This window comes from Bicyclus anynana, chromosome 18, assembly GCF_947172395.1.
Source record: "Bicyclus anynana chromosome 18, ilBicAnyn1.1, whole genome shotgun sequence".
Lineage (NCBI taxonomy): Eukaryota > Metazoa > Arthropoda > Insecta > Lepidoptera > Nymphalidae > Bicyclus > Bicyclus anynana.
Window position 1 is genome coordinate 10600004 of NC_069100.1, and position 22715 is coordinate 10622718.

The following is a 22715-nucleotide window of genomic DNA, read 5'->3' on the forward strand; positions in this document are numbered from 1 at the left end:
TCTAGGTTGTAGGTGAAGCAATACAATGATTATGAAGATAATGATAATGAATGTATTCAGTAATAGCGTGTAATACTTGATAGCCCAATGGACATGACCTTGGCTTTCGATTCGGAGGGCGTAGATATGAACGTGTCTCAAACGGTGAAGGAAAAACATCGTAAAAAATCAGCATACCTAAGTATTTCCTTTCTAGGTGTATGAAACCCTCATAGGGCCAGCGTGGCGTTGGCTTAACCCCTCTCATTCTGAGAGGAGACTCGTGCTTAACAATGAGCCGAAGATGGGTTGTCAATAATGCATTTAGTAAACAGGTATAACTGTAATTGAGTAAAATATATTTGCAATGTTGCTGTGTGTTCGGTCTTACTCCGATATCCGTTAACCCCTCCCCACCCGCCGCCGCAGGTCGTAGGTAAATGAAGCTCTTTGATACTAAGTTTACTTTCAATTTCCCGCTTCAGCGTTTGTTTACAGTACGTTTATCGCTGACTACCACAATGACCGCAATAAAGACGCAAACCGCATAAATATAACTAAACAATCGGATTTTTTAGTTCTTTTACACCGTTTAAGTTGGATTGGCAGCAAATGTAGCATTTTTTTTATTCTTTACAAGTTAGCCCTTGACTACAATCTCACGGGATGGTAAGTGATGATGCAATCTAAGTTGGAAGCGTGCGTGTTGTTAGGAGGAGGATAACCACACCCTTTTCGGTTTCTACAGGACAACGTCCGGAACGCTAATCGCTTATTATAAAATGTAGTTCCAAAATAAATTACCTCTTTCTTAGAAGTTGGTTAACAAAAAAAAAATTATTGAAAATTACTAATTAACCATAAACACTTGTACAGTACTACAGTCTTAACTTTACAGTTTTATCTAATGAAGATATTTCGATAGATATTATTGCTGAATATGAGTAATAGACCAGGCGCTGTGAGGTATTGAGTGTGCATAATATGCAGGTATTGAGGACCGCATTTACAGTTTTAAACTCAGAAAAGCATGCTTGATTTTCTCGTGTTTCCAGGGTAGTGGTGGTCTATTCTTTTTGTTATACCTAGCCCTCTTCTGAATTCAAAACAGAATGTGGTCATCGACTTTTTCACATTCACATCCTCATAGTGCCTGGTCTATAACCTCAAATATTTGTTAGAGAGAGATACTTAATGTATAATTTATAAGTAGTATTTTTGTTATATTTTTTCTTTTATTTTGTATATTTTTTATTTTTGTTTCTATTTCTCTTCTATTTTTTTGGCTTAGCTTTTATTTTTATTTAATTCTGTAACTATCAAGTGTTTCTTATTGTAATCATATCTTGTAATAACTTGGGGAGACAAATAGGGCAACTGTAATGTCTCCTGGGTGTATCTATACTAATATTATAAAGCTGAAGAGTTTGTTTGATTGAACGCGCTAATCTCAGGAACTACTGGTCCGATTTGAAAAATTATTTCAGTGTTAGATTGCCCATTTATCGAGGAAGGTTATAAACTATATATTATCCCCGTATTCTTAGGGGAACGGGAACCACGCGGGTGAAACCGCGCGGTGTCAGCTAGTGTATGATAAATAAATAAATATTCAGTTCAACTGTACTCTGTGCAGTTTTCAGATTTGCCTACACACGATCAGTTTAACTGTTCGATTAGATTAAAACTGAAGGTCTATACCCCGCATACTTGTAGTTTCATTGAACGGGTACTGGCAGTAGGTAAAGGGGCTAACAAGCGACTGGGCCACTCGCATAAAGGTAATGTGCTAACTGCGTAAGCGCTAGACCGGCTCATATCCTATACCACATAGCATAACCGCTATAAACTAGATCTCGTACAGTTTTCCCGGACGTGTGCCGATTCTGTTCCCGGTTGAGACACTTCACGTGTCACACTTGTGAACCATCGATCCGGTAGTGTTACACTACCGTCTAAGTGAGTCTAAGACGTATTTCAGTTATTTTTATTTTAACACAAAATTACTAAACCGATTTTCATGAAATTCAAATGAGACTAATCTGAAAGTATACTCTTTCAAACAACACAAAAATAATCAAAATTGGTTTATAAATGACGAAATTATGAGGTAACAAACATAAAAAACATACTCGTCGAATGTAAAACCTCCTCCTTTTTTTTAAGTCGGTTGTAAAATTTTTTTTTAATGAAATTAAGATTTAAAGGTCTACATTTTAAGGTGTTTAATTTACATTTTCTTAAAATAATTTAATTGTAATATTTGAAGCCGAAGAGAAATGCAGGTGCAACGAAATAAGCCCACCATTTCAGATCATCATATAAACACATACGTCTGTTAATTGTAAAACATTTACTATATTAAGCTTTGGTATTTTGTGAAGTCAGTAAATAATTAAAAAATAATAAAGAAATGAATAATTAATTTTTAAATTTAAAAAACGATTGCGAATGCTACATCATATTATCGCGGGTATCGTCTATCTTAAGTTTTATTCGAGGATCATACCATCACTACAAACAGATTTGGCGTTTCAAAAGTGTTTGCAAACTGAGTTAATTTGAAATAAATATAATTTTATATAAGACTAGCGGACGCCCGCGACTTCGTCCGCCCTTGGACTTTTTTAATTCAGCCCTTACAGTAGTATCGTTGTAAAAATGGAATAACTTCTCATATTTTCCCAACATTTCCTTTCACATGCTCCTATTGACCGTAGCGTGATGAAAAGTATATTATAACCTGCCCAGGAGTATGAAGAATAATTGTAACAAGTTTCGTTAAAATCCGTCGAGTAGTTTTTGTTTCTATTAGGAACATACAGACAGACAGACAAAATTTTACTGATTGCATTTTTGGCATCAGTATCGATCACTTATCACCACCTGATAGTTATTTTGGAAATATATTTCATGTACAGAATTGACCTCTCTACAGATTTATTATAAGTATCTATAGGTAGTGAGCGTTCTCTTTATAGGTATTGCTTTTTCTTTTCTTTCATACAACGTTTTTTTCTTTATCTGACTCCAATGAAAATTTCTACTGCTAAGGTCGATTTCATAGGTAGGTTTCATCTCTATCTACTCGTACATGTGGAAATCCCCTAAGAATCCATTAGTACGTTTGTAGAATTTTTTCAAGGATAAACGAATCTCGTATAAGTTAAACATCTACATAATATTGAGTACAATTTAAGCATAGGAATTAAATACATTATTAAATTTATTTATTTATTTAATTCCTATATCCAAGACGAAAAAACCAATATCAATTACATGGAAACAAGTGTTTCGACCACTTTCAATACAAAAACTATATTTGATAGTAGACATTTTTCGATTTTAGACAAACTAAAAAAGATATATTTTATAGATTTATTTTTAATGAACAGCGTAGCAGTAGGTACATAATTATTAGATTACATAATTTTAAAACTAAGGCCACGAAGATTACAGAATATACATACTATACAAAGCTACAATACAATTTCGGGTATCGGGTATATTAACATTAAAAGATTTATATCAAGAAATTCCTTCTAAAAAGGTTTATTATGATACCTAGCATCGAGTAGTTATTTCTAAACTCAAGTAAAGAGAGCTCGCTACTCATAAATAGATTCGCCGGCGAAACCAATTACGTAGGTGAAGTCGTGAAGTGGAGCTAGACAAGTATTAAAAACATGCTCCGTGAAAACTAATTAAAGAGGGTATATTTTTATAAATTATCGCCCGTACATAGATAACGAGCGCTGAGCCATTACTTTGTAGAGTTATGGTGGTGTTATGGCACTAGTGTTGGGGCCTTTTTGTTTATCGAAATCTCAAAGTATCGACATAGCGATTTCAATGTCATTTTAGTAACATAACAAAAGTCCTTTAATTGTTTAAAAACTATTGATAAAAATAATAATATCAATTAATTGTTTTTTTTTTATTTTGTAACGTGTGATTGTACGTGAATGTTAATGGTGTTAGATTTTAATCAAATAAAATTACGTTGTTAATTAAATATACCCATACAATTTCAATAAAATAAATATTATATATAAAAGAGTACCTACAATATCAATATTTTATCATCATTGACAAATATTTTGAATGATAATAATAATTAACAATTTTTTTATATTTATATTTAATAATTATTTTATTGAAATTGTATGGGTATATTTAATTATGTTATTTTTTATTACCTTAATCAATGCGTGTATATTTTTCGAGTATTATAAAGATAGCATATACAATTACATATTCCGAAAAATCAGTCTTTATTATTAAAGTCATTAATTGTAATTAGCTGAGCTAGCGTTAATTTAGATTTTATCAGTCAATTTATAATGCCGAACATCACTTTTTTTTGGTGAAACGGTATTTCCTTTTCTTTAGAGTGATATTCTGTATCGATTTACATTTTAGGTTAAAAGAATGAAACAAACTCACATTTGCATTGCATGTCCCATAAAATATTTCGATTTTGTACCTTAAATATTTATCGATAAGTCCGGTCTGGACATGCTTGACATCCCTATGTAACAGTTACCTCCTGAGCCACTTTTTAACCGCCCCGCAAAAAGACGCCTATTAAAACACGCCCCGTCTAACAGGTTCTTCATTTATATTAGTTTATGGTGCTTAAGGCACATTTACAAGTGCTCAAAGCTTTAAGGCAGCGTCCACACGTCTGCCTAACTGTAAGTAGAGTCTTTGACCATATCTCTAGCGCAGTTCCTGGTTCGATTCCAGCTCAGCAAATTGGCTCAGGTTTGGTCTCGTGGTAGACTTCACCTGTGACTACAACCCTACAGGAAAAGACGTACCTGTATTATTAACATTTTCCGCTAAAAAAACCAAAGGCTCATCTATACTAATATTAAAAAGCTAAAGAGTTTGTTTGTTTGTTTGAACGCTCTAATCTCAGGAACTACTGGTCCGATTTGAAAAATTCTTTCATGTTAGATAGCCCATTTATTGAGGAAGGCTATAGGCTATATTATTATTTATCCCCGTATACCTACGGGACCGGGAACCACGTGGGTGAAACCACACGGCGTCAGCTAGTCAGTCATAAATAAAATGAAAATATCATCATCATTACACATAATTATAATTGAATCATTATCATCATATCATCATTAAAAATATGTAAATAATTTAATGGCGTGAATGTGATAAGTACTAACGCCTTCCAGAATTTTAACTACAGTTTAGATTTTTATCAACACTCAGACCAATTATTGTATAGGACCTGCCTCGCTAGACGTTACTTTTCTGTCAAAGTATATGATCACGATCTAATGCGATTATAAAAACTGTCTCTATAGAATCGATGTTAAATAGTTGTAATCTTGTTCGTCGGTTAAAGAGCTCCGTAAAAATACCTTTTTGTGTAATTAAATTGTGTAAAAAACGGGCGAAAACTTCTAGTTTAGTATAAGATATATACAAAATCTAAGCTCGTTTTCCTCAAAAAATGACAGACAATTTTGTTCGTGGCTATGAATGCGATACAGGTCCTTCTACAATTGGTCTGAGTATCAACATGAATGGTTCTCCTTACCTACATACCCTACAATTGAATAAACAAGCGGCGTCTAATTAAATATAAGTCCGTACTCCCTCACAAAATGTAAATAAAATGGACTTGTTCGCTCATAATAATAAATTATAAAATTTACTACGTTTTTCCTTATAATAATTACTTAGGTACATTATTATACGTAGCAGTCATGAAAAGCAAAAGGAATTATGATCTGACAGAGGAAATTATTAAGGAATTATTTTATTTCTTTGTTCGTCTTTGAATTGTTTTGTTGTCTTTTACTATCTGTATATATGTTTGTTACGCTTTCATGAATTAACTAGGTACTCAGCATTTTCAAGAAAACTTTCCAAGTTAAACATATTGATAGAGACGTGATAGCCCAGTGGATATGACCTCTGCCTTCGATTCGGAGGGCGTAGGTTCGAACCCGGTCAGGGGCAGGTATCTTCAACTTTTCAGTTATGTGAATTTTCTTAATTTTCTAGGTATGTGCCAATCCGCATTTGGCCAGCGTGGTGGACTAAAGCCTAACCCCTCTCATACTGACAGGAGACTCGTGCTTAACATTGAGCCGAATATGGATTGTTATTGCCGATGATGATGAAAACACATTGCTCCCAAGGGAAGAAAAAGTAACTGTTTATACGACTGTGAAGCTACGAGCGATAACTAGTTGCATTCATCATTACCAGCATATTTTAAAGGCCTACTACAGACCAGACCTCCCTCCTTATAAGAGAGGGGATATGGAGCTTAGACCCAACATGCTGCTTCAATGTGGGTTGGCGGACAGGGTAATAATGTGATATCCATTTACGACCAGTGCCAGATGTTAAATATATACTAATGTTATAAAACTGAAGAGTTTGTTTGTTTGGTTGATCGCGCTAATTTCAGGAACTAACCGCGCGGCGTCAGCTAGTCTATACTAATATTATAAAGAGGAAAAGTTTTAATGGTTATTTGCATTAAATAGGCTTCGAAAATATAAAATCGTTTTGATAAATTCTTTCACTGTTAGGAAGCTACACTATCCCCGGGTGATATAGGCTACATTGTATCTACGTATTTCTACGGAAACGGAAACTAAGCTAGTGAAATCACCGGGTGTTTGCGGTATATGTATAAAAGGTGGGGAGGTAGGGTAGGTTTTTTTTAGACAAGTTAGCCCTTGATTACAATCTCACCTGATGGTTAGTGATGATGCAATCTAAGATGGAAGCTGGCTAACTTGTTAGGAGGAAGATGAAAATTCACACTCCTTTCGGTTTCTAAACGACAACATACCGGAAAGCTAAATCGCTTGGCGGTACGTCTTTGTCAGCATGGTGGTGACTAGCCACGGCCAAAGCCTCCTACCAGCCAGACCTGGACCAATTAAGAAAACCTCAATCGGCCCAGCTGGGGATCGAACCAAGGATCTCCGTCTTGTAAATCCACCGCGCACACCACTGCGCCACGGAGGCTGTCATAGATGAGGTAGGGTAGACGTAGAGTGGGGCCTACCCCACTCTACCTCTACCCCACTCTACCTCTTATGTGCAGTTCTTCCCTACCCCTAGGTAGGGAAGAACTGCACATAAGTCAAAGCGAAGCTTGACTGGGGCTGTAAATGCATTATATTTTGATAATATTTTATGTGAGCCATGTATAGCCTCATTTATAAACTAACACAGGCCATAACTATATTTTTAACCACTCCCCACAGTATCTAATATTAAATTACAACTATGCCCATCTACAATGTACTGTAAACCGGCCCTTCATTATTTTTATAAAAGCGAAAGCCTTGTTTTATAAGCCGTCTTTTTTAAAAAAAGCACCCACTGGCAGCTTCGAGAAATATTAATGTCGCGTTGGCTTTATTTAAAAAAAAAAGAACCGGCGGGAACGGAGCGTTCTATTTTTAAACGTGTGTCATTTTTGTCCTTTTTACCGCCATCTTACATCTGTTTGGTTACCGTTGCTGTTTACGAGATATTTTTTTTCTGGTGAAAGAGATTATTAAATATTAAAAATTGAATATTGTATATATTCAATTTTTAATATTTAATAATAGAAAGGTTGTGATATTGTAGGGGTTAATCTCTGTATCTACTATTTTTTTGAAAATTCTTTGACCATTAAAAAGCCACGTTACTGAGTATTATAGGCTATATTTTATCCCCGTATTTTCACGAAAACTGTAACTACGCGGGTGACCTCGGGGTGGGCTTATTTTTGCAATGGCAATATTTCTCTAATATGCTTTGTGGTGGGTAGGTACAGGTAAATGGAACCTTCTGTGTATGATCAAGAGTCATCGTTACAGATACGAACTTAAATCATCAACCCATATGAGTGCAGTAGGTGGGTTTAAGCTTTATATCACTTCCCCTTTAAGGAATTTTATACCTACAGTGACTAGTTAAAAAAACTCTCCCTCGAGTCTCCTCAGAATGAGAGGGATTAGGTCAATAGTCCACCACGCTGGAACAATGCGGATTGACAAACCTCACACACGTAGAGGCAATAACGGCTCAAACGTACCTACTACTGTAGAAAAATAAAAAAAAAGAAGTTTATTTCTTTATTCAAGCACTGTTCTTTAATCTATTCAAGCGTGGGTAATGTTACACGTTGCAATAATGTCTTTTTCACACACAAACAAAAAAAAAATACATTCCACATTCAATATTGTCTATGCTAATGTAATCAATTTTAACCGAGTATCCGTGGAACGTGTTTCGGATATATAAATCGAATCCATTTATTTCATCCTATTACAATAATATGTGATACTGATGCTACTCCTACGTTATTTTTTTTTTTTAATCTATAAGTTTTAAGGGACTTTTATTATAAATAGCATGTCAGTCCCATCGTACCCTAATTAACAATGACAATACCATGATAAAAATACTCCTACGTTATTGGTTGTAGGTTTAATAGTTGGCGAATAAGGTTTTGTAAGCCCGGAATACAAATATTTATAACTAGCTGACGCCGCGCGGTTTCACCCGCATGGTTTCCGTTCCCGTAGAAATATGGGGATAATATATAGCCTATAGCCTTCCTCGATAAATGGACTATCTAACACTGAAAGAATTTTTCAAATCGGACCAGTAGTTCTTGAGATTAGCGCGTTCAATCAAACAAAATCTTCAGATTTATAATATTATTATTTGTATACATACATGCCATATTGAAATCCAGCTACCGTTCCATCACCTTCTGGGAGTCACTAATTTAGAAAGGTGTTAGACTAAGTCCATCACGCTGGCCCAATGCGGATTGGCAGACTTCACACACGCGGAGAATTATGAAAATTCTCAGGTTTCCTCATGACGTTTTTCCTTCACTGTTTGAAACATATCTTATTTAATTTCTTAAAATGCGCATTTAAAACTGAAAAGGTACATGTCCCGGACCGGATTCGAACTCACGCCCTTCGGAATCGGAGGCTTATCCACTGGATTATGACAGTTTATTTATTTGTTAATTCTACATCCAAAGAAAGTTTTCTCTCTGGCTTGTCAGACAGATATCACATACACATATAGAATATACACAGACAACCATGTCACAGATTTTATATTGATATAAATACACAAATAATATATCCTGACATATTAATTAACATCTTGCTAAGATATTACGTGAATCATGTCCCATCCCACGCGTGTACACGGCCTTATATCCCAAAATGGCGAACATTAAAAAGTGAATCACTTTCAGCGCAATTTAAACTCTACATACATACATTAAAGTTCAAATTACAATAAACCTTATTTACAAAACAACGTTATTAAGTACCGTCGGTACGAATCTTCAATCTAAAGTAATAAGGTTGATTTTCGAACGGTTGTTAGCTATCAAAAGGAATTGAGCTGTCATAACAATGAAACAGGTTTATTAAACAGTCAATGAGCACCTTATCATAAGGTAATAAGGAACATTTTCAAACACATTAAACTTTTTAAAAGGTCACGAGGACCACGATTTATTAGATGTAGCTATTTTGAACTTTGTGTGAAAGTAATAAGGTTGTTTATTGAATGGTTTTTAGTTTTAAAAAGGTATCAGGCTGCCATCCTACATTAACCTTCGGTCCCACGCATCGATCCTAATACTCATTTGCAATAACATGTTTTCTCTGGTTTTTCCTGTGAAAAGAAGGTAAGTAGGAATCTATATATAAATAAAAATCGTTTGCTAAAATATACGAATATCTATGTATCTATGCTATTTTTGTTTTAGAATTTGTACTTTATAAGCTATGTGATCGATTTTAAGAAAACTTCATTATCTTACTATTTTTTTTATTCTCACAAGTTAGCCCTTGACTACAATCTCACCTGACGGTAAGTGATGATGCAATCTAAGATGGAAGTGGGCTAACTTGTGGGGAGGATGAAAATACCCCTACCCATACCCCTTTCGGTTTCTACACGACGTCGTACCGGAACGCTAAATCGCTTGACGGTACGTCTTTGTCGGTAGGGTGGTACGATGTCATGTAGAAACCGAAAAGGGGTATGGATTTTCATCCTCTTCCTAACAAGTTAGCTCGCTTCCATCTTAGACTGCATCATCACTTATCATCAGGTGAGATTGTAGTCAAGGGCTAACTTGTAAAGAATCAAAATAAAAAAAAAAAACAACTTACAAACGTGCAAACACACTAACGGTATTAGAGGTATTACCTCTAATACCTATAGATTATATCGATTCCAACATCATTATCAACCCATATTCGGCTCACTGCTGAGCTCGAGTCACCTCTCTGAATGAGAGAGGTTAGGCCAATAATCCACCGCGCTGGCCCAATGCGGATTAGCAGACTGCACACACGCATAGAATTAAGAAAATTCTCTGGTATGCAGGTTACCTCACGATGTTTTCCTTCACCGTTTGAGACACGTCATATTTAAATTCTTAACAAACAACTGAAAAGTTGGAGTTGCATGCCCCGGACCGGATTCAAACCCACACCCCCCGTAAGGAAGGCAGAGGTCATAGCCACTGGTAATAGTATATATAGATTGATCGATTATTATTTATAATTTGGGTAAGAAATAATAATAAATGCACTTTTTATTGATTGTTTGTCTAGGAATATTTTCGATAAGCTTAATCCCAAAACGCCAATGACCCGTACCCATACGAGTATGTGTCATGTACAGTTAGTTTGGATCGTTCACAAAAAATTATAGCACTTAATTGTGTTGAGCTCAGCTGTAGGCGACGGGTCAACAAACTGATGAAATATTAGGATACACGTAATACCATAGAGCTTAACCATAGAGGTTACAATACAAAGAGTTCGTATTGACTGGCTGAGGTACTCAGAAATGAATTTGTATATTTTATTGAATGAATGGGACTTTGTTAACAATTTTAAAGATTCATTTATAATCGTACATTTTTATTTGTGACTTGCTAACCCGACAAGACCGTTGGGTCAGATACAATCTCACATGATGGTAAGTGATGATGCAGTCTAAGATGGAAGCGGGTGGCGTGTAGCGATAAATGAAAAACCCACGACTGATGCACCTCACTTAAGATTTCACACCCACGCAGTCTTTCCTCCAGTCGCCCGCATATCATGGGGGTGTCATCAACGAACTTGCCAGACAATACACACAATTACAAATTTTAATTCGCACTACACACATGTGTACTTTTAGTACAATGAAACAACGATTCTATAAATGCAGTTTGTATAAAAATGTTTGATCATGATCATATATTTTTCACAGGGCGGTTACCTCTTGCGTGGCAGGATCTATAGAAGGTCATTGGTCTGAGACCAGACTAGACCTGAGCCAATTTATAAAATGTAAAATCTTAAATTGACATCCAATAGAGGTCGTCAAATGCTACTGCAAAATCATTTTGCGCCTCGTGTGTACAATACCTTATCCACCCGTAACTGCGTAAACTGCGTGAAATTCAATCATTTTATTTCATAGCATAATGGTATGCTATTTGGTTGCATTTTACGATGTATTTACGAGTGCGATTCATAATAGCGTATAATGGAACTTCAGACTGGACTCTTTTATTAAAGCTCGATGCAATTATTGGCAGTAGAGCCTTTTGTGACAGAATTTGTTCGAAAAATATTTTTTTTTATGCTTTATAAGTTAGCCCTTGACTACAATCTCATCTGATCTAAGTGACGATGAAAGCGGGCTAACCTGTTAGAATGAGGATAAAAATACACCCCCATTTCGGTTTCTATACGACATCGTAACGGAACGCTAAATCGCTTAGCGGTACGTCTTTGCTGGTCCTGGACCAATTAAAAATAACCTCAATCAGCCCAGCCAGGGATCGAACCCAGGGCCTCCGTTATGCTTATTGGCATTTTGTTTCGTGATGTGTTGTGGACAAGGTTATTATAAGTTAGATTGAACTATAGGTATTTATCCCTGGACGCTAAATATTTATAACGAAGACGAAGCAGTTTTAAAAATAAAAAAAAAGAAAAATCCATGATTTCATCCACATATTTCCCGCTTCTCGTGGGAATACGGGGATAAATTATTGCTTTTGCTACTCACAAACAACGTTTACTAAAATGTGAAATAAGGTCTTACGGTCAATATTCTATATGTAATACAGAAGTTTAAAAACATATTTGATTATTTTATACTTTGTGCCTTGTAATTTAATCAAATTAGAGTTTGAATACATACCTTTGGCAAACGCCATTTGCACGAAACTTAAACACAACACTAACTTCAGCACCGCCATCTTGATTTTTTTTCACTTCACACACTGGTCTGAAACAAAAAAAACATGTTTAAACAATATATTTATACCATGTTTGAATTTTCTCTCTAGGAAACCGTCTAGGAGACAAAGTCAAGTTCATTTATTTCAATTAGGCCTAGTTTTACAAGCAGTATCCAAAAGTCAGGTATTATTATTATTAGAAAATGGTGATAGAAATTAAAATTAAAGTTGCGAGGGTTCCAAACGTGCCTTGGTCCGAGAAGACTCCACAACAAACTCAGATCTGCTTCTCAGAAGAAAAGCTCAATATTACTCGTAAATTTGCCGGAACCAAGGCTTGAACCGTGGACCTCATGATCCGAAGACGTTCTAACGACGTTGATCGCGCGCTATAGCTTGATAAATTCGTTCGTAACACTCCCGATGGTACGCGCGGGCCGGGAGGAGGGTAGCGGTGCCCCGCGTAGTTACATCATCATCATCATTAGCGACGCATATTGGGCTCACTGTTGAGAACGAGTCTCCTCTTAGAATGAGAGGGGTTAGGTTAATAGTCCACCACGCTGGCCCAATGCAGCTGACTTCACACACGTAGATAGTTAAGAAAATTCTCAGGTATGCAGGTTTCTACACGATGTTTTTCCTTCGCTGTTTGAAGCACGTGTTATTACTTAAAATGTACATAACTAAAATAAGATTTAAGAAATTAAATATCACGTGTCTCAATAGTTGAAGGAAAACTTCGTGAGGAAACCTGCATACGATGAGAATTATCTTAATTCTCTGCGTGTGTGAAGTCTGTCAATCTGCATTGGGCCGGCGTGGTGGACTATTGACCTTATCCCTCTCAATCTGAGAGGAGACTCGAGCTCAGCAGTGAGCTGAATATGGGTTGATAACTAAATAGTTAAAAGTGCATGCTTCGGAGCTATCACGGCTTTTTTAATTTGTAGTGTATAAAATCTACTAAAACCAAAAAGTCTAGTATATACTAGACTTTTTGGTTTTAGTAGATTTTTAATACTACGTGACATTCATTAACTCCTATTAGTACTTATTTCATTAAGAACTTTTTTCATTAATGAACAAACTTGTCATTTAAGCAAGATGATATCCCATCCTAAAATTAAAAATAGTAATTAAATCTCACAGCAATACTGAATGGTCCACCACGCTGGCCCAATGCGGCAGACTTCGTACACGAATTGAGAAAATTCTCAGGTATGCAGGTTTCTACACGATGTTTTTCCTTCACCGTTTCTTAAAATGTAAATTTCTTAAAATGTGCATAACTAAATAGTTGAAAGTGCATGCCCCGGACCAGATTCAAATCCACGCCCTTCGAACCAAAAGCAATGCTAAAACGGCTTTTTTAGTTAGTACAAGATTATTCATTATACTATGTGTGATGTAGCATGGTGCGGGTGACCGTTGCGTTCGTAGTATTATCTTGTATCGCGACAAACTTTCAAGAGTGAAACGAACCGACACCCGCACCATGCTATAGCGCACGAACTGTAACTGCCTATAAGAATAAACTCCGTTTTCATGAAAAAAACTTGTCATTCAAGAAAGATGATATCCCATCCCACAATTAAAAATAGTAATTAAATCTCACAATAATACTGAATGGTCGGCTGGCCACCAGCGAAGTGTGTCCGTTCGATTCCCGGGCGAGCCATTATTAATTAAACTAATTGCCGTTCTAACTAGGAAGTGTAATATTATGGCACAGAGAAAAAAGATATCAATCCATCATAGATAACAGATTATCTATACTAATAGCATTAACAACTGAGTCTTAGGGCCATAAATCATTTCTCTATATCTATCTCGCTTGCACTTATGGGTCTTATGGAGCCGTCTAGTGAAGGGTGTAACAATGAAAGACATATTATCGATAAGTAAAGTTTATTATCGTATCTTGTTCACAAAATTAAAAAAATTAACAATATTTGATTTAATATAATACATATTTCATATTATATAATTATTAACTAAATAAAATTAATCTTCATCTGAGTCTTCATCATCAGAATCTTCGTCTTCTGCCAAATTTATTATATATTAGTATCCATAGTGCGCAACGAGTAACACATGAATGTATTTATTTAATTGCAGTAAACACATTTATAGCAAAAAAAATACGCAATGCAATTACATTAGAAACCGACCAATCAGAATCGTCCAAATCATTATTGACTCATCATTAGCACGTGCGCAGGTAGCCGTTTATCGATAATTAGGGTGCGCAGGTAGGCGCGCTGCACATTCCTATCTTTTTTGACTTTTATGACCGGACGACTCAGATGATAATGCGCATACTATAGAGCATCTATAATCTATGCTCGGTAGCAGTTACTCATCATGTGTTTTTATTTCTTTTATTGCAATTTACACTTAAAAATACCGTTTGATTTGAACTAAGTAAACCTCTTCTTTGCACGGATGGGTTTGACATGGTGGTCTTTTTTAATTGACTTGAAAAAGGGGGGTATGTGTAATACCTTTGCATGGTATTATGTAGGTATATAGGATTATAAGATATAGGTACATAAATAACTGAGCATTGGATCAGCTTCCACCTTCAAACAGGAAGTAAAACTATAAGAAATTGTAATTATGTTATCAATTGTAAATTATAATACTGTATGTTTTTTTTTTAAAGTGCAATTTCTTGCCGGTTTTCGGCCGGTCAGCAGAACCTGCATTCCGAAGAGTTGGTTGAATCTTTACATATGGTCAACTGACGTTTCAAAAGTGCTTGTAAACTGAGACAACTTGAAATAAATGAATTTTAAATTTTGAACTATATTAGATGTCTACGTTTTTCCTAAAAAATATTGATACGCATTTTATCTCAGACGATATTTAAGTGCATTTTAACGAAGGCTTTAGTGTGTTATTATTAAGAAAATTTGTTCCTTGAAGATAAAAAAATAAATATTATTAAATTCCGGCTATCGTATCTAAGAGCACAGCGCGTTAACTTAGAAGAGAATATTTTACCTCTATTCAGTGACTAATGACTAGTTTTTGCGAGACTCCAGGGAGGCTACGTCTTTACTAATAGGGTGGTAATTACCCATTACCGAAGCCATTAAACCAGATAAGGCAATTTAAAAATTGGCCATAGCTTCGAATCGAATCAAAGAGTTTCCGGCAATGCATAAGCATCCAATAAGCATCCAATAAGTTCACGTGCCTGCCCTGCGGCGCAACCTGTGTTGGTCGCGATGTGAATGACGTCATGCAGATCGCAACCAACACACGATCAGTTTTATCCAGTGGCGTAGCGTGCGTGTATGAAAATTAGTTGGGGGCCCAAATGAAGGATAAAGATTTCTCACAAACGAAACAAAAGTGCTTGCTTATCCTATGTAGGATGTTTCCAACTTTTGGGCGCATGCTTGTCCAAAGAAAAAAGAGATTGTGGATGTACATTTTACTATTATTTGCTTTCACACGTAAGGGGCACCTGTAGTCTGGGGGCCCCGTATCGTTGATACGGCTGATACGGCGGTAGCTACGCCCATGGTTTTATCAAATATCCTGCAGCGCTGCAGGTACGTGAATTTATAGGATGGTGAGTGGCTAGCATAACACATATTATTTTCATTATTTTATTTAAAAATTATTTTAAATTTGCAACAAATGGTAATCTTTTTGTCATTTTTCCAAGGTCCAAATTATATCTGTATTAAAATTCATGAGATTCAATGATTATTTGTGTACCTATAGTTTTTCTGTTCTTGTAAAATGACTTGGATTTGATTGTAGTGGTACTCGTGAAGTATACAGACAGGCAAGTTTGTGTGTGTGAGGAGCATAAGCAGAAAAGAAACATATCATCTGTCTGTGAGTTGTGGTTGCTAAGCAACGGTGTTTTGGTGAACAAGTTTTCATGTTACAAGCCTCGCAGGTTTTCGAGTTTCTCGCGAACATACTTAGACTTGGTTAGTTTTTTTACTTGGTTTTATAAATAGATAGATATGTTATTACAATTAGAAGGGATTTAAATTATATTAATGATAAAAAACAAGATTTTTTATAAGAATGCCTCCTTGACCCTTCTATTCCAACTAACTCATAATATAAAACCAACTCTATAGCTTCCAAAACACTCAAACACCTACTAAGCAAAACGATTGAATCACAAAAAAAGCCGTAATCTGACTGTATAACCAAAAATAGTACACAATAAATTACACACAATCACACTAGTGTAATGTTACACATTAACACTAAACTGCATTTCAATGACATAACCACTAAAAAGTTTCAAATAAAATAAACCATAGACAAAATACCAATGTCGTTAGGCAATTTACCGACGTGATTACGGGTAAGATAGATTATTAAGGATACTTACCAAACTGACAGCTGATCAAACAAAATGGCGGCCGACTCGAGTGGACGCGCGACGGCTGCGCCCGCGCACTGTGTACTGGCCGCTGTGTGCGTTGAATGCATGATTGATATTAAGGCTAGTTCATGCCATAAATATAATATTTATCATTTATTTATTTATCAAGTAGTATTTTCTTAAACCACGCAGTTATTTCTGAGGACTATGCGCTCGAAGGAAATTCTAAAAAGTAACATGCCGATGAGAATTAAAACAAAGGTCTTAAACACTTGTGTGCTGCCATCAATAACATAGCCAAAAATGGAAGTACAATGTTCGTACAAAAAACAAAATTAGACCTTGCCAAAGAAGTATGGAGAGAAGTATTATGAAAATTAAGAAATTCAGAAGTTACCACATTCTACCATACGTCAAAAAACCAAGGTTACAGATGCTCTCCAATACTCTCTAAAACAAAAATGGCGTTGGGCAGGCCATGTAGCAAGGATGAGTGACGATCGTTGGACAACAGGACTGACATCGTGGTCAGGCCCCCCGGGTTACAGGCGAGTTGGCCGACCACTTGGTAGGTGATCCGATGACATCGCAAAAATCGCCGGCAATACATGGGTTAAACTAGCCAAAGATCGGCAGAGATGGTCTGAACTGGAGGAGGCCTTCACCCTCTCCTAGAGGGGTTCTTGTCTTACTTTTACAAATCTGTTTATAAAAAATATTTTGTAGTAAATAAGTATAATTTGTTTAAATTGTATTATTAGTTGTATATACTACTTGCAAAACAAGAAATAAAAGGCTTTTTTATTTTATTTATTTTTTATTTTGTGCGCTCGAAATTGTAGACGAATATGTATATACCTAGAACACACAGTCCAGTAAGGTAGGGTCCAAAATTCCCCAGTACCTGAAGACGAAAGTCTTCGAACAGTGCGTGTTGCCAGATGACCTACGGATCCGAGACTTGGTCTCTAACTATGGGCTTTATTAGTAGGCTCAAAGTCACTCAGCGGGTAATGGAGCGAACTATGCTTTGAGTAAGTTTTTAACTTGACAGAAAATCCGTTTCGAAGAGTCGATAGACGTTGGGGTCCATGCAAGAGGCGTATGTCCAGCAGTGGACATCCATTGGCTGATAATGATGATGATTTTTTTAAATCTTAATATATAAATGCGAAAGGTCATCACGAAATCTCAAAAATTACTAGACGTAAAAAGGTGAAATTTAGCTTGGAGGTAGTTTATAGTTCGTAGAATACTGCTCAGAACGGATTGCGACAGGGCCGGATCAAGGAGGTTTAAGGGCGGACAAAGTCGCAGGTCTCCACTAGCATTCAATATTTACTTAGTGGTATGTTTTTAGGGTTACATGCCCAAAGGGTAAGTGTTACTAAGACTCCGCTGTCCCTCCATCCATCCATATGTCATCATGAATCTCATGAATCGTGATTTTTTAACAGCTAAAATACTAAAAACCAGAATTAAATAAATCTTGAATCTAAAACCCGTGGTACACACTTGAACGGTTTTTTAATTTTAAAAATTTTTCAAGTTCAAGTAATAATTTAAATTAAAAAAAAAAACTCCATTGAAGTCGCTTAAAGTTTGATTTACACCTATAATAAGTATTTTTTACATTATTGTAAAGTGATGGTTAAAATTCAAGTCAGGTTTAGCTAAAATTAATAAAACGTATTTTTTAAAATATTAAAAAAAATTGGTTTGTATCTTAGTTTCAATTTAGTCCGTGTTGAAAGATATTTTATCCAATTTAATATCACCAGGGGTTAAACTTCCACAGTTTTTTTCTTTGTTTTACGTAAAACGCTATGCTGGATATGTGATTATCAAGTCAGTCACTCAATTAGTTATTTTATATATCTATAAACCTTTTATATATCTATTAACCTATACTCTAAACTAACTAATGCAACATATTTTTTCATTTCTTATTTATGATAAAAAACATCTTGTATTTCTTACCAGGATAAAGATCTACTTTTGTGAAAAATAATATACCCAAGATACAGGAGCGCGTTGATGTCTAATGTACAACAAATAATTTTTACATTAAAATTATTACCACACGCACACTGATTTATGGTTTCTTGGTAGTCAGCACTGTGTGTGTTTTTATAATTATAAAAATAACTAAATACTTTTCCAGGTTCGATTCCCTGTGATAGTTAATATTAAAACTTATAATTTTTTAATAAGTCTAGCCATTTTTTGTTGTAGCAAAATATAGAAATGTTTTCTAACAAGAGTGTATACTGCATACCTACTAGAGTTTATACCCACTACACTTAAGTAAGGCAGGCTTAAAATAATTATAACGTCGATATGAATGCATCTTTATTTCCCAAAGGCAACATTGCGAGAGAGCGTCGAAGGCTGCGTTGACTCTATATTCCAAAACAACAACAGTCTAACTACAGAACTTTAACAATCCAAAACAAACTCTACCATATTGTAATAGAGCACATTTTTTAATGAAAATAATCACGTGGTCTACAAAAGTAAAACGTCGTAACTACGTACTTTAACATACTAATATGATATCTATTGGAACATAATAAAGTTTATTTTACTAGGGTTTTAGTGAGATTAACACACTTTATATTGAATCCAGACACCAAAATTTGGTTTGAGTTTTTAAGAAATTCTATTTATAGGTTTTTAGTCAGAGCTTTATAAGTAAATTTGATCTTATGACCATCTTCTTTCAAAATCTATGTCAAGTAATATTACTAGACACACATATAATAATTATCAATATTCAATTTGCAGAATTGAAAATTCATAACTCAGTTATGAATTTTCAATTAACCGGCCAAGTTTTATTTTTATTCTTTACAAGTTTCAATCTTGACTACAATCTGACCTGATGGTAAGTGATGATGCAATATATGATGGAAGCGGGCTAACTTGTAAGGAGGAGGATGAAAATCCACAGCCCTTTCGGTTTCTACACGACTTTATTTTTCAAGTAAGTTCTCCAAAATAAATTTATACTTGTCTTACTTATTATACTTGTAGAAGTAAAAAAATAAATTAAAAAGCGATTAAAAATAAATTACAATGGTTAATTTAATTACGACTTTATATGAAGTCAAGTATTTACTTTAAATTGTTTTGTTTCGTCTCTTGATTTGAATATATCAAGTAGGCCCGACCAGCCCACTAGCTGTGAGGAAAACTTAATTCTCTTCGTGTGCAAAGTCTGTCAGTTGGTAGACCATTATCCTGACCCTTCTCATTGTGAGAGGAGACTCGTGCTCAACAGTGAACCCAATATGGGTTGTTAATGATGAATAAGTTAGGATAGAAGATGTTATAACAATTTTCAATAGGCAAAACAAATTTTCGGATTACTATACATTGACGGACGCATGTTTCACTTTTCAGGCATAGGTATTGAGACGTACATAGCAACATACACCTATTTAGACAGTCGATCTGAAAGAGTAAATTCCATTCGTGCTTCGGAGCTGACACACACTTTTTTGTTTTTTTTTTATTCTACACAAGTTGGCCCTTGACTACAATCACACCTGATAGTAAGTAATGATTTCTACGCATTACGGCCAAAGCCAGACCAGCCAGACCTGGGCCTCTAGCCATGTGGCACATCGATTCTTTTTCTACAAACGCTAACGCTTCGAAAATTAAAAAATGTATGCGCATGACAACTGCTATCGACAAGTAACGTGATCAAGTCATTGATCGGATCTGCCATTTTCATAAAGTTTTTTAGTTTTCGAAATGTTAGCGTTTGTAGAAAGAGAATCGACGTGCGACACGGCTACAGGCCCTGGACCAATTAAGAAAACCTCAATCAGCCCAGTCGGGGATCGAATCCAGGACCTCTGTCTTGTAAATCCACCGCGGATACCACTGCGTCATACAGGTCGTCAAAAATATATATATGCTACTGTAATCAAATACTTTAACCAATTACTAAGTCCTTGAGGAAATTGGTCTAGGGGAATAGAAAAACAGACAGACTACACTAGTAATATATAAAAAATAGGATTCTGTGATCGCTCTAGGTAGAGTAAATGTACATAGATGGGGAGAAACATCAAATTCTCGCCTCTTGTGATAATATTGACACTTTATCTACGTTGTGAAATACGGAGTTTTATCGCTGAAATGTATGTTTGTGCTATCATCTATTTGTATAAATAAATAAATCAACAAGTTCTTCTGTTTTTTTTAGTTTAGGGTTCTCTACCTTAAAATAAATTTTTGGTATATATTATTTCGTTGTTCGTCAATTCACATTATCTTAATACTGTCAAACGCCGCGCGGTTTCACCCGCGTGGTTCCCGTTCCCGTAGAATTTAGAGTGTGCAATATGTAATTTGGTGGTTACAAATGGTTCTGGATCTCAGATTCTGGAAAAGTTAGGAGCCTGATATTTGGGTAAATGATATTTCAAAGTGTTAGCTTCGTTATGACTGTACAAAATACACAATTTGTAAAACTTTTCTCGATAGTTAATTTTTTTGAAAAATACATGTTTTGCTCACATTTTGCTTTCAATCTCAGGAAAAGCAAACTTATTTTCTTAAATTTTTGTTAAGTATAGAAAATTAGGTATATATCTTGAACATGGCCATTTTGTTTTTCGTCATGTTGTTTAATTTAATTGCAATTAGGTAAAAATGGTTTTGGCGCTCACGTCATAAAATTTGCATCGCTCGTCAATCGCTCCGTGCTTTTCAATCACGTAAACGTCACAATTCGGCGTCTCGCTTGCGCTTCGAATTTTATCCATATCGTACCGACGTGCTGCGCGCTCTTAAGGGGATAATATTCCTCGACAAATGGGCTATCTAACACTGAAAGAATTTTTCAAATCGGACCAGTAGTTTTTAAGATTAGCGCGTTCAACCAAACAAACAAACAATCTATCCAGCTTTATAATATTAGTATGGATATAAATGCGAAAGGTCACCCACTCATAACATGTCCTACAAATTGTATGGTACATTATCTTGTTTCGATGCTCAGAAAATTTTATTTCCTGGCAAGTTAGCTACCAAAATCAAGAATTATCATAAATAAAAAAAGTTGGACCATCGAGTTGAAGCTACTCACGAAAAATTAACTTGATAGTAATCAGTTGTACAAAATGTTCTACGGATCCCTGACTAGAATATTTAATTTTTGAAATTTAGGACATATTTAAAATGATTTTATCACAGCCCGATTCAGGGAACGAACACAGGACCTACTACATACGAGTAGACAGTAACAACTAAATCCACGAGTACTGTAACTGAACTGTAGATTTATTTATTATTCTTTGTTAGTTTCAACCCTAAGGCATGTTGTACACTTATCAAATAATTTATCGGTTCGATACGGCGAGTGCCTGTGAGACCAATACCTTATATAGATTGATGGCGTTAGATTTGCAAGTGTACATAAGCCTTTCGTAAATTGTAAGTCAACAATGTAAGGCTCTTTTTGAAAACGAGCCCGAGGATGTATTTAAATACTACTTAAATCATTTTTTTAAGAATTACAACCCATATTCGGGTCACTGTTGAGCACGAATCTCCTCACATAATGAGAGAGGTTATGCCTTAGCCTACCACGCTGGCCAAATGCGGATTGACAGACTTCACACATGTAGAGAGTTAAGAAAATTTTCAGGTATGCAGGTTTCCTCACTGATATTTAATGATACGTAAAAAAATCACGAAAGTATATCTACTAGGTTATAGTATAATGAAATTACAAAGAAAACTATAATTGCTAATTCATCATCATCATCATCATATCAGCCGATGGACATCCACTACAGGACATAGGCCTAGTACTTAGGCCTAGACATAGGCCTCCTAAGTAGGGACTTCCAAACATCACGATACCTTCTGAGCCGCCTGCATCCAGCGAATACCTGCGACTAGCTTGATGTCGTCGTCAGTGTTGGTCGATACCCCACCAGTTGGAAATGGTGGGGGGTCGACCAACACTGCGGTTTGTGGTGAGGGGCTGCCATTCAAGCACCTTGGGACCCCAACGGCCATCGGCTCTTCGAACTATTTGCCCCGCCCATTGCCACTTCAGCTTCGCGACACGTT

At 35.6% G+C, this 22715-nt stretch overlaps 1 protein-coding gene across 1 annotated transcript in view; it reads right to left on the bottom strand.

Annotated features, from left to right (window-relative positions):
* Window positions 1-16774, bottom strand: part of LOC112048460 (uncharacterized) — a 55761-nt gene extending 38987 nt beyond the window's left edge. The window contains exons 1-2 of the mRNA XM_052886871.1: window positions 16626-16774; window positions 12214-12300 (exon numbers count right to left, since the gene is read on the bottom strand). Of these exons, the coding sequence (XP_052742831.1) occupies window positions 12214-12271 (58 nt within the window). The 5' untranslated portion in view covers window positions 12272-12300; window positions 16626-16774. The remainder of the gene's footprint in view (window positions 1-12213; window positions 12301-16625) is intronic.
* Window positions 16775-22715: the final 5941 nt, after the last annotated feature.